Genomic DNA, 12,854 nt, shown 5'->3' on the forward strand with positions numbered 1-12,854 from the left:
TGAAATTTTCATCCAATACCGTCCTGAACTTTGAGTTTTCTTGCACACACACACACACACACACACACACACACACACACACACACACAGACAAACCAACGCCAGCAGAAACACAACCTCCTTGGCGGAGGTAAATATTGATATAATTACTATTGGTAATAGGTAAGGAAGTCACATATGGGCTTTCATTTGGTGCCATGACCTTTGACCTTGAGTGACCTTGAAAGGCCAAATGAATGTCAGTTAATGTCTCTAAATATGCTGTTGGACTGCAGGAGCCTTGGTCCTATTTTCTTCCATGAGAAAATCTATTAGTACAAATGCTGACCTTTGACCTTTAGACTGAATATGTGTCACCATAAGTGGACGACCTTCAACCAAACATCCTTTTCCAGGTAGATGGTTCACCTCCACACTGGGTTCTGCATGTTGGTGGGTCCTAAATCTGACATTTCCACACAGGTGGACTGGAAGGGGTGGTCCAGTTCCCTGGACACCTGCTCCATCAGATCCCACCGCCCTGGGTTTCTTTTTACGGGGTTATGTTAACGACAACATGTAGGAACAAAGATACAGGACATGAACAGTGAAGCCAAACATCACTGATGAGGCGGAGACCACCAACATGGAACCAGATCCAACAGATCCAGGACCGTCTGGAGGTGTTTCATAAAACTAATGGTCCCATACAGAGGTGGATTCAATAAGGCAAAAAAAACATCTGCAGTATCTACTTTCAGTTTTAATTTCCAGAGATTTGTTATTAATTTGCTTTTGTAATAAATATGTTAGATCAGTGTTTTTCAGCCTTGGAGTCGGGACCCCACATGGGGTCACCTGGAATTCAAATGAGGTCGCCTGAAATGTCTAGTAACTGATAAAAAAAAAACAAAACAAAACTTACTAATAAAAAATATATGTTGAGTTGACAGAGATAATCACTATCCATAAAAGACAAACTGAGTGTGAAACTGCAGCACTGTGGTTCTGTTTATGTCTAATGTTCATTGTGGTCAGTTTCAGATGCTGCAGCTCTTTCATAATTCATAGTTTCAGTTCTTGTTTGTTCAGTATTAGTTGTCCTCCTTGTAAATCACAGCTGGACTGACTGGACGGATCCTGACCAAGGAAAATCACATCCTCCCTTTGTGCAGTAATCTGCCTCCGTCCAGAATAATATACATTATACAGACTAAATGTCCTCTGAAATTAGCATCAGTACAGTAAGCATAGCGTAGCGTAGTATAGCATAAACGTAAGTGTAGCAACCTATTATGTGAACAAAAAGAAATAAATTTTTTTGCATAAAAAAAAAAAAGTCTCCTTTTTGAATGTCTGGGGTCACCAGAAATGTGTGATGTTCAAATGGGGTCATGAGCTAAAAAAAAGGTTGGAAACCACTGGGTTAAATTGTAAGGAGACTTCATGGACACCCTGTGTGTTATTTTCCTTGAAGGATAAAGCTGCAGAAAATGGAAATAAAGTAAATTCCTGAAGATCTGAGAAATTTCAGGCTCCATTCCAATCATCTGGGACCCCAGAGACATGAGACGTCTGTCTTCACAAGCACAAGTGTTCAGAGAACGCAAACCTCCTCCTTCACCCTGAACGGTGTGCATGTGTGGATCGACTGTTTCTGTTTAAACTCAACAGTTTCCAGGTTGTTCCATACAGCAGAAACAGCTGAAGCTTGGTACCAGTCATGTGTCTGTCCAGTTAGATTCAATTCCCATCAATATTAGTTGAGTTCTAATTTTAAATGTGTGCTAGATGGGATTTTCAATGTTAAACGTAAATGTCCACAGAGTCCACATTCCACAGTGGATGTGGACAATTTTGGGTCAGATACAAGATATTGTTCTAAGCTACGGGTGGATCAAATTGGAGGCTAATCGGAGTCATTTTGAATTTTTGATGAATTTTGGAAAATGTCTCAATGACGACAGATGGAAGATTGTAGATGTTGTGACCTTGCTGTGACCTTGAACTTTGGCCTACTGGGACCAAAATGGACTGGGCTGGTCCCAGGGCCTAGGCCTATCTGTGGGGGAGATTTGGGAAAGATGGGGGGAGGAGTTTTACACTAAAGTTGCTAAAAACAAACAAACAAACAAACAAACAAACAAACACACAAAGCACAGTGATCCCAATCCCTCCTGGAGGTAATAAAAACACAACCCCACACTCTGACCGTCATAAGGAAAGCATTTATTCAGCAGGAATTTAGACCCCAATACACAGTCCAGCTGTCATTTATACAATTTCTGCGCACAAATGTCTCCAAATAATAACACGGGTCTGATACCATGGAAACAAGAGCAACTCAAACCTTCTGGAGTGTTCTGAACTCATGCCGTGGCCTTCCACGCTACATTAATTGAACCTTATTTGGGTTTGAAGGGCTGATCCCAGTGCAGGTGGAGCTGTTTAGAGTCATCATGCAGTTTTCTAGTTACATGTAGAATTTGCTGAGAACAGCAAACACCGTCCACTGGCTAGACTACACATGCACCTTTTGGATTACTTCAGTACATCATGCATTCTGCGGCAAAACGGAACCTGTGGGAGACGAAAGGGGCCGAGGCGCGTTGAAAAGAAGAACTATTTTACTTTCAGTGCCGTTGCTTAATTTTAGAGGAATAAACCTGTCTTTATGACAAAGAAGCGGCCTTGTGCCCACCTGCTTGGTCCCTCACACGGTGCATTCTGGGTAATGGGTCATTTTTTAATCGACTGTAACGATGACATTTACCAACAGAAAGTGCAACATCCATGCAGGCTCTGAGCCCATGCATTTTCTCTAACTACTACTTTTAACCAGTGAATTCATGGTCTCGTCACACACTCTGTTTTCTATCTGTCAAGTGCTTCTTTTAGGATTTAAGTGCATAGACTCCTCAGTTTCGCTGCCGTACTAAATTAGAGTAAAATGAGATGAGACGCCCTCTTCACTGACACACATTCCCATGTTCTGAGGCACTGAGAGGCAGGACAATCGACAGGTGAACCTCAGCGGCGTTCAGCTGGTCTCAGACGGAGGGATCGCTCTCATTGTAACATTCAAATCCACGGTGTGTGTGTGTGTGTGTGTGGGGGGGGGGGGGGGGGTCACACAATGTGCTGTGACGTGTGCTGACAACATACACAATGAGAAAACTTACAGTCAATGTGTACATCTATGACTGTTTTAGATTTACATATTCACTTCGCTGTCACATGACCTCACACATAACGGCTGTAAATAAAGTCTATTTACATTTCAAGTCCACATCGGCTTAAAAATGAGCTTTTCAAGGGGCAATTTGTAATATACTTTTTGTACTCAAAGTAACCAACAGACTGTAGCAGTGAAACAGTTGGGACACCCTCATGTTCTGTTGCAGAGATCTACATTAGTCTGCAGAACTGTTCATATTTCAACTTTCCTTCTTAGCGTTTCTCATCTGTTACCTTTAATAGAAGTATTCTAAGTATTTGTAATCTATTTTTTTAAACAATTGACTATTATCAAGAATGTGAAAAGGCAACCGTTTTGAAAACTGAATGCTCTGTACTTGTATTGACACTAAAACAGTCTAGTGCACAGGTGTCAAACATGCGGCCCAGGGGCCAAAACCGGCCCACCAAAGGGTCCAATCTGGCCCCTGGGATGAATTTGTGAAATGCAAAAATTGCACTGACAATATTAACAATCAAGGATGTTAGAATCATTTTAGGTCAATTCAATCTCAAGTGGGTCAGAACCAGTAAAATACTATCATAATAACCTATAAATAATGACAACTACAAATTTTTCTCTTTGTTGTAGTGTAAAAAAAAAAGTAAAATTGCACAAAAATGTTTACATTTACAGACTAGCCTTGTACAAAAAATGTGAAAAACCTGAAAATTCTTAAGAAAATGAAGTGCAATTTGAACAATATTCTGCCTCTTACAAAACGTTTTGTGTATTTGTAGATCCACTGTGATCTGTAAGTTGTGATGCATATGTATAAATAAATGATGAACTGAGGCAGAATATTGTTAAAATTGCACTGATTTTTCTTAAGAATTTTCAGGTTCATATTTGTTCATGTTATGTTCAAGTACAGTTCGTAGATGTAAACATTTTCATTACAGAATTGGACTTTTTTCACTCAAAAATGGAGAAAAAAAACTTTAGAGTTGACATTATTTATCAGTTCTTATCCTATTGTTATTATTTTACAGGTCCGGCCCACTTTAGATCAGATTAGGCTGAATGTGGCCCCCCAACTAAAATGAGTTTGACACCCCTGGTCTAGTTTAATCCAAAACGTACGACTCACTTTTTTCATTTTTGCAATTTAAAAGCAACAACAGCTAAAACTCTTGCAAAGCAGCGATTATCAGCAGCCACTCTGCTCCCTTCAGGAAACGACATTAAACACCAAATCCAAATGGGTGTCAGAAATGAGAGTTCCTGCTGCTGTTGCTCTGAACCACAGCTCTGCTGGACACTCTACCCGTTCTTCCACACTGACACGTTTCTTACGCAGCTATAGCGATGGTGACTCCCCACTGTTCTAATAAACTGCCGCCCCCTTCTGCTGATACTTGGAGTTAACTTTTGAATCTTCATTTTAACAAACTGCCCCTTTACTGCTGAAAACTTTCCATAAAAATCACATAATTTCTGTAACACACGACAGTTTCCCCCAGGAATAATAAAGTATTGGGATTCTGAACCTTTATAAAGAACAGATACTTCATGGATGGGATCGGACAAAAAAAGTGTCAGAAGGGTTAATAAATACATGTGTTTTAAAATCCCATTATAAGTGCTCTTTCAGGTTATTTCTGGGAGATTTGTGAAAGTTTATTGAATTTCTTAATTAGTCTTCTTGACCAATCGGAGCGCAGGAGTTTGTGTCTTCCTGTTCACACACATTCTGCTCAGTATGTGAAAGCCACAGTGTCTGCACAACTCACACCACATCCCATGAACTTCATTTATCAAACTGCTTTCTTTCTTCTCCGCTCTCATGTGACTGAATCTGTGGGATTCGCATGCACTGACATTACACGACAAACTGAGTTAAGTCAGTTTAACGTCTTTAAACGGACTTTAGTGCCTCTTTAGTGTGGGAGCCTCCCCTCTGTTTGTAGACTCATGTGCTCAGAGAGGAAATCAAAGTGAAAAACCAAAACCTAGTGGTTCGCGTAAGGGAGGGAAAGCTAGCCAAAAAATGTACAACAGTATCCAGAACAAAGAAGAGCAAACTGAGAGAAAGGGAGCTGGATGAGTGGAGCTTCATTCACGGTTTCTTCTCTTCCTCCTCTGCTTCTACTTCTATGTTCTCCAGCAGAGTGTGCTTCTCCTCCTCTGGCAACAAAGTAACAGGGTTTATGTGGAAAATGTGCCTGGAAAACAAGAAAAGAAACCCAGCTCAGTGAAGGTGCATTTAAAGGGGCGTGGCGGTGCCGTGCTGAAGCCCAGGCAGATCCAATCAAATCAAAGTTTATTCATATAGCGCCAAATCATACCAAAAGTTATCTCATGATGCTTTACATATCGAGTTGGTCGAAACCAGACTCTAAGCCACAGGAGTCAAACTCATTTTACTTCAGTTCCACATTCAGCTAAATGTGATCTGCAGTGGGCCGAACCAGTAAAATAATAACAGAATAACATAGAAATAATGTCAACTCCAAACTTTTCTCTGTTTTAGAGCAAAAAAAGTTAATTTATATCATGAAAAGGTTTACATCTGCAAACTATCCTTTCAAAAGATGTGAATAACATGAAGAAACTGAAAAAATAAGTGTAATTTTAACAATATTCTGCCTCAGTTTCTCATTTACACATGTACATTAGAACTTACAGATCACAGTGGATCTACAAACACACAAAACATTTAATACCAGGCAGAATATTGGTAAAATTGCACTTACTTCTCTGAAGACATTTCAGGTTATTCACATTTTTTGCAAAATTATTATTATTTACATTTACAAACAGAAACATTTGGAGTTTTCATTATTTATGTTATTATGATTGTATTTTACTGCTCCTGCCCACTTGAGATTGAATTAGTCTGAATGTGGAACCTGAACTAAAAGGATTGTTCATATCTTAGTGTAATTTTTGTATTTCACAAATTCATCCAAAGGGCTGGACTGGACCCTTTGGAGGGCCGGATTTGGCCCCCGGGCCGCATGTTTGACACCTGTGGTTTAGAGCTTCAAAGGGATTTGATTGTTGTATGTTGCACTATAATAAACATTAAAAAACATTCACAGCATTTTTTTTTTAAATTTTGAATTATACATTTACATAAACATGTACTTAGACATAAGGAACCACACAGGCACAATACAAAAACTAATTATACAACAAACCTACAGACCTATTAACATAAAAAAAGAAAAAAAAACACAACAACAAAATAAATAATATTATCGACTCCTCTTTCCAATGCTCAGGGCTGATTAAGAGTTAATATAATGTAAACTAAAAACACATTTCTCCATCAAGAGAACATAGGAGACAGCAGGACACTGTTGTTGACAGTATTTCAGTTGTTTTCAGTTTTTTGAGAAAAAGGATTCCATTGTTGATAAAACAAATTAATTTGTCCATGAACAGAATATTCACAGCATTAAAGAAAATCTGTGCCACCGTTCTGCTCTAGACCTGTGTTTATAACCGTACTGCTGTAACGATGTGTAAGTGATTTTTTTTTTTTTTTAACTTATATTTTATTGTTCCCTGGGCCGCATGTTTGACACCTGTGGTCTAAGCCAGTTTACAGAAACCCAACAGAATCCTCCAGGATCAGACTCACTTGTGTTCACAGGTCGGAAAGAACAAGTCCAGGATCTTGACGATGACGGCTGATCCAACAACGCCGATCACCACCACCCACATGACCAGGAAGAAGAGCGGCAGGGACTCGGAGCAGAAGTGCCTCAGACGGTCCCGGACCTGCTCCACCCACTGGCACATGGCCTGGAGTCAGGACGCAAACACATGGACACGTTAGCAAAACGCTTCCACAGCTGCAATACGTCATGGAAACAACTGTACAAGAATGTTAACAACAGAGCGGAAACGATTAAACGACCTGAATCGATTAAAAAAAATTATCTGGTTATAATTTTCCTGAATCAAAGCTTTGTTTCCTTAATTTTGCTGCTGATAAACATCGGCTCCACTGTTGTTTCACACAGATGCTTATTATGACGTACATGACACCAGGATCAACACAAACAACATAGAGTGTAGCTCAGAAGAGATGAGAACAAAATGGCAGAAAATGTCTTTGTTGACTTTTCTACATTGGATCCATCACTTACTCCTTCAAACTTTGACGCTTTAACACAAACATTAAAAATATGAGTATGTATTTGTTTCAGTTGGATGTTAGTTCCATGTTCAGTTGTTATAAGTTGGATCTAGGGATGTAACGATTACCGGTATAACGATAAACCGTGGTAAAGGTTGCCAAAGGTTAGTATTACCATTTAAATTCTAATTATCATGATAACCGTGTTTGATTACAGCAGAAAACGCCCATGTAAAGATCTGCTTTTATGTCAAATATATAAGTATAGTTTTAATTTATTACAATTTTAATTTAATATGCCTAATATTTGGAACCAATATTCACTTTTAAAGTCTTTGAAAAGGTTCGTTAAGCATCTGTGTGTTATTTAAGCAATAAATTATATACATTTTTCAAATTGGATTTTATATATTTTTGTGTGTTTTTTGTCCTTTTGTGTTAAAGTGAAAAAAATAATAGGCAGATGATATAGATGAAGTTGTGCTGAAAAAAAAGACACCAAACATGGGTATAGTAAACATTTGTTTATATAGTATATAAAGGCAAAATCAAAAGGACTGAAAAACAGACAAAATAGGCTCAGACCACTAAGGGTTAATATTTGAATGTTTCTGCAACAGAAGGTACATTGTGCCAATTATTTTATTTATTTATTTTTAAATACAACTTAATTAAATTATTTCAGTGTGTATTAGTACTTTTTGAACATTTTGAGCACAGTTTCAACAATACCACGATAATAATGATAACTGTGATAATTTTGGTCACAATAACCGTGATATGAAATTTTCATATCGTTACATCCCTAGTTGGATCCAAATGTGTTGAAGACTGCAGTGCACAGATTGTTTGTAGATATCATTGGACTGGGTTGTTGTTGTTTACATCCATAGATATTTTTATAGTTTTATACTGTTAACGTTGTTGTTATTTCTATATAGACATTTTTCTATATCCTTTTACTTTTCTACTTTTTGTGGTTGTTGTTTCATCTGGTTCTGGAATAAAGGACAAGTTGTTTGTCATTTTCACACACACGTCTGTTTCACATTTTCACTATTTTTTTTCTCCACCTGTACAAATAATCGTTTATTCGAACTGAAGAAATACTCGATTGATTAATTGATGACAAAAACTAGAAAAGCACTCGGAGAGCGCAGACCTCCACCAAGGCAGATCAGCCCCCCCCCCATCACCACCAAAATTTAATCATTTGTTCCTTGTGCCAGTATCAACATTTCCTGCAACTTTCACCCAAATCTGTCCAGAACTTTCTGAGTTATCTTGCTAACCGACAAACCCCGATGAAAACATAACCATAACAATCAAAGCTGCAGCTCTACAACAACTATGTGATTATCTGCATGTTGTAGATGAAAACTGTTCAACTGGCTGCTTCATGTTTGACAATCCGTTATCTTTTCCCATCCATCCCGTCACGTAGAGTTGCACTTTTAACAGTTTTACTCCAACTCTTTGTCATGAAATTTGTATTAAAAAGTCAGTGTTAGTGTCTGTAATCAGACGTGTTCAGTCACCTGTCCTTCAGCCACATTCTGTCCAAGCTCATGCCTTTTCTGACGAGTTAAACTGTTTTATCTGTTCTGTTCAGATTCACTGGACTTGCACAGATTCAGCATTTTTTCATAAACCACTTCTTCAATTGGTTGATTTGTTTGTCACAGAAACAGGCTGCAGGCTTTTGCTCTGTGACCTTTGGAAGATTTAAGAGGCTTCAGGGCTTTGAGTTCTCATGGGAAAGGATTGTACGAAGGTGAGAAAAAGCTGAAAAACAGGCAGGTTTTTTCTCAGGTTGTAAAATCAGTATTAAAACTCAAACTGTGTCAGATCCACTTAATTCTGCTCAAGTGTCATGTGACTCTCAGTCATGTGGACGTTCCTGAACTACTGCTGTCTCACACTGACCACTTCCATCTCACCCTCTTTCTGACTGTTTTCAGAATTAGTGGGTGCAGTTAGACTCAGAATGGGGTTAAAGTTACACTTCAATATTACAACCTATGTCAGGGCTGTCATACTCATGTTCTTTCAGGGGCTGGACCGGTAAGATAATAACATAATACCCTATATATGATATGACATATGACAACTCCCAAAAAATTTTGAAAAATGTATTAGATTATTTAAATATTTACATTTACAAACTATCCAACTGAGAAAGATGTGAAGGACTGAAATTTCTTTAGAAAAATAAGTGCAATTTTAACACTATCATGCCTCAATTAATCATTTTTACACATGGGTTAAGGATCGGATCTACAAAGGCACAAAACATTTAGGAACAGGCAGAATATTGTTAAAATTGCATTTAATTTTCTTTAGACATTTCAGGTTGTTCATATTTGTTCAGGTTTTATTGTTAAAGGATAGTTTGTTAATGTAAATATTTTCATAATGTAGTATTATTTTCTTCACATTAAACCAAGAACAAAAGAGTCAGAAGAGTCATTATTTATAGGTTACTGTGCTGTTATTTTACTTGAGATCACATTGGTCTGTATGTGGAACCTGAACTAAAATGAGTTGGACACCCCTGACTGTTCATATCTACAGTGTAATTTTACACTTTGTAGATTCATCCCGCTGTTTGACACCCTTGACCTACGCACTTAAAACAACCAACCAGGAAGAACTATACTAATGCCGCGTTTCCACAACGTGGAACCGGCTCGACTTGACTCAGCTTGACTCGACTCGGATACCAGATACTATTCCTGGAGATTGTTTCCATTGTAGGACACTACAGACTTTACAGTACCTGGACGTCATAGCAATGTGGCGCGTTACTTCTGTGTCGTCTGCTCAGAGTCACTGATAAACTCACTCGTTGCGTGTTATCTCGTCAAACTCATGCTGAAATTTTACATCCGCCACAAAAGACTGAATCTCCTGACTGAATGGTGTAGTTTTACAGGCTGTCATCATGTGAATTAACCTACCGCTACATTTACTGTAAACTTCTGCATCTGTTTTTTTGTAAAACGGCGGGTCACAGAGACGACTCTCTGACCAATCAGTGTTCTGCAGTGTTTACACATCACATTTTAGTATCTGGTCCCCAGTCCTGGAACTTCGACGGAGGTGATACCAAAAAACTAGTACCAGGCACTAGATTCCAGGTCCTTTTTCGTAATGGAAACGCAAAAAGGCTGAGTGGAGTCGAGTCAAGCCGAGCCAGTACCATGTAGTGGAAATGCAGCATAAGAAAGCCTGCCTTTGATACTGGTACGTAATCCAATAAAAAAACTGCACCAATATTTGTATGGAACTCAGTATGAACTCTGTATTGGAGGCAGCCAGTGATGACAGAAGACATCTGTGCTCATTTTCATCTGACAGCATTAACGTGCCCATTCTCACTGAGCTCTCCAATAATCTGCTATCTTGGACAAAGATTTGCTGCATTTCTAAGAACAGAAACAGAGCCATCCTTCCCACTTCTGTGAAAAGCACATGTGCCTCCAGCATCGTTCCTCCTCCTGTGAAGACAAGGCAGCTGAACCCTGCAGCACACTCACCGAGTAGGAGGATATAAATTCTTTGGGCGGAGTCTCCATCTGAATCTGATCCGGCTGGCCCGTCTCCTTGTTATCGTACTCGTCATCATATCTGACGTCATACATCAGGTCGGGGTCCATGCGGAGGGGAGTTTCAGGAAGCTTCCCCGGTGCTGCAATCTCCTCCTGGGTGGTCTCGCTGTGCTTCAGAGGGTACTGACTGGTGGTGTGGGACATCACCTGCTCCTCTGCTGGTTACAAACATGCAGGAGGAACAGAAGACATTCACTGGTTTTCTATGCCACAAGCAGATGAGCGTACTGAGAATCCTGAGAATCATAGTGAAAAAATATGAGGAGGATCATCAGACACATAGATGTTGTCTTTTACCTTTTCTTGGATTTGGTGGATCTGTGACGACCACATCGTTTTCACGGGGCACCCTGAAGATCTCACTGTGCCCGATGGGGTATATATTAGTGAACTGTGCGAGCTTCTGGAAATCTGGACTCATCAGTAGTTTCACCTCACACATGTCAGGCTGCTGCACCTGAATGATACAAAACAACATCCTTATTTCTGTGAAATTATTCCAAAACCCTTCAACTGATGCAACAATACAAAAAAGGAAAATGGAACAAAAGGGTAGACCAGTTGGAGTCTGCTGTTCTGTTCCTGTTCCCTTCTGCTTGATTTGTTTCAAACTCACTCTCAGCTGAAACTGAACACATATCCTGACATTCAGTCACATTTACCTCTTTGCCCTCCATCTCTATAACTTCACTGAACACCTGCAGAGCCACCACCTCCTCGGAGTCGCTGTACAGGCGGTTCTGGCTCACCATGACCCGGGTAACAGTGGATACCACGTCTCCAGACTCAAACTCACTGCTGCCATTAGTGCTTTCCACTGAAGACAATTAGAGTTTAGATTAGAAATTCATCATTACAGTTATTAATTAAGTAAATGTACAACAGAAAGTGTTTGGGTTAGTTAAACACACAAGTTTAGAACCTGATACACAGCTTTATTAATTAATTTATTGTCAGGTATAACTGTTCTGGGGGCTCTGAAGTGAAGGATAGTCCATACAAAATTAAGAATGACACTATGTTAGAAAAGACTTAAAAATATACCAAACATAACTATTTATAGGTGTAGACGAATTAAACCTTAAAAAATGTCTTCTTACAGCCTGATTATAATGTGTTACAGATAACTTACAAAATGCTTATATATTGCCCATAGAAGCTAATTAGAACTGTTAACAAGTTAAGTTTCCTCGAAATTGCAAAATACAGGTAACGCACATAAAATATAACAGTAATCACACACAGTGGAAAAAACAGCAGTAAAGTGCTTGTACTTGCAATGATGACCCAATAATAAAAAAACGTACAGAGAAGAGCCTGGCAGTTGAATCTTGTGACCCCTGACAGCTCCACGGGGATGTCATTGACCAACACCTGCTCATCACCCACCGATATGTTTAGATTTATCTGTAAAGTCAAACGACAGCATTAGTTTTGGTCTTAAATGGTCGCATTACGCATGTAAACAACACCTGCTTTTTTCTAGTAAGTTTTACGTACCTGCAAATTATTGGAGTCCTGTAACTGCGTGTCTGCCAATGTCGCTGCTGTCACATTAATCAGGATGTTTTCCTGTGGGAGTTAATTATAAAACATTAAAGAAACAAGAGGAAAACAAAGACCAGGACATCAAAATGAAAACTCTTACATACTCCCTATTCCAGGCTGTTTACGCTGCGACGCTGAGTATGCTAACATTATGCTAAAATTAGCATCAACTGATTATAACAGTCTATGGCTGACATTTACCGCTAACTCTTACCGTATTCATCTGCCTAGACGACGACTCTGTGAATGTGACTGGGGCAAAAAGCAGACATAAAACATAAACCGCAGGTCCTGTCATTTTCAGCTCGTTTTGACTTAGCTTAACAGTAGCCATAACGAAAACATAAGCAGGATGCACGAACTGCGCACGCGTGTGAAAAGCCAAAAG

At 39.2% G+C, this 12,854-nt stretch overlaps 1 protein-coding gene across 2 annotated transcripts; it reads right to left on the minus strand.

Annotated features, from left to right (window-relative positions):
* Window positions 1-4,571: 4,571 nt before the first annotated feature.
* On the minus strand, window positions 4,572-12,846 carry LOC115414931 (glycoprotein integral membrane protein 1-like). 2 transcript variants are annotated; one of them, XM_030128291.1, is made up of 8 exons: window positions 12,681-12,846; window positions 12,419-12,490; window positions 12,226-12,325; window positions 11,581-11,735; window positions 11,216-11,375; window positions 10,847-11,076; window positions 6,807-6,970; window positions 4,572-5,382 (listed from the first exon to the last, which is right to left on the minus strand). In XM_030128291.1, exons 1-8 carry the CDS (start codon window positions 12,798-12,800, stop codon window positions 5,277-5,279), a joined length of 1,107 nt encoding a protein of 368 aa, XP_029984151.1. In that variant the 5' UTR covers window positions 12,801-12,846; the 3' UTR covers window positions 4,572-5,276. The 2 variants fall into 2 exon arrangements, with proteins under 2 accessions (XP_029984151.1, XP_029984152.1); XM_030128292.1 differs by having other exon boundaries at window positions 10,847-11,073; window positions 12,681-12,845.
* Between the last annotated feature and the right edge of the window lie 8 nt (window positions 12,847-12,854).

The sequence above is a fragment of the Sphaeramia orbicularis genome, chromosome 24 (genome assembly GCF_902148855.1).
Source record: "Sphaeramia orbicularis chromosome 24, fSphaOr1.1, whole genome shotgun sequence".
Lineage (NCBI taxonomy): Eukaryota > Metazoa > Chordata > Actinopteri > Kurtiformes > Apogonidae > Sphaeramia > Sphaeramia orbicularis.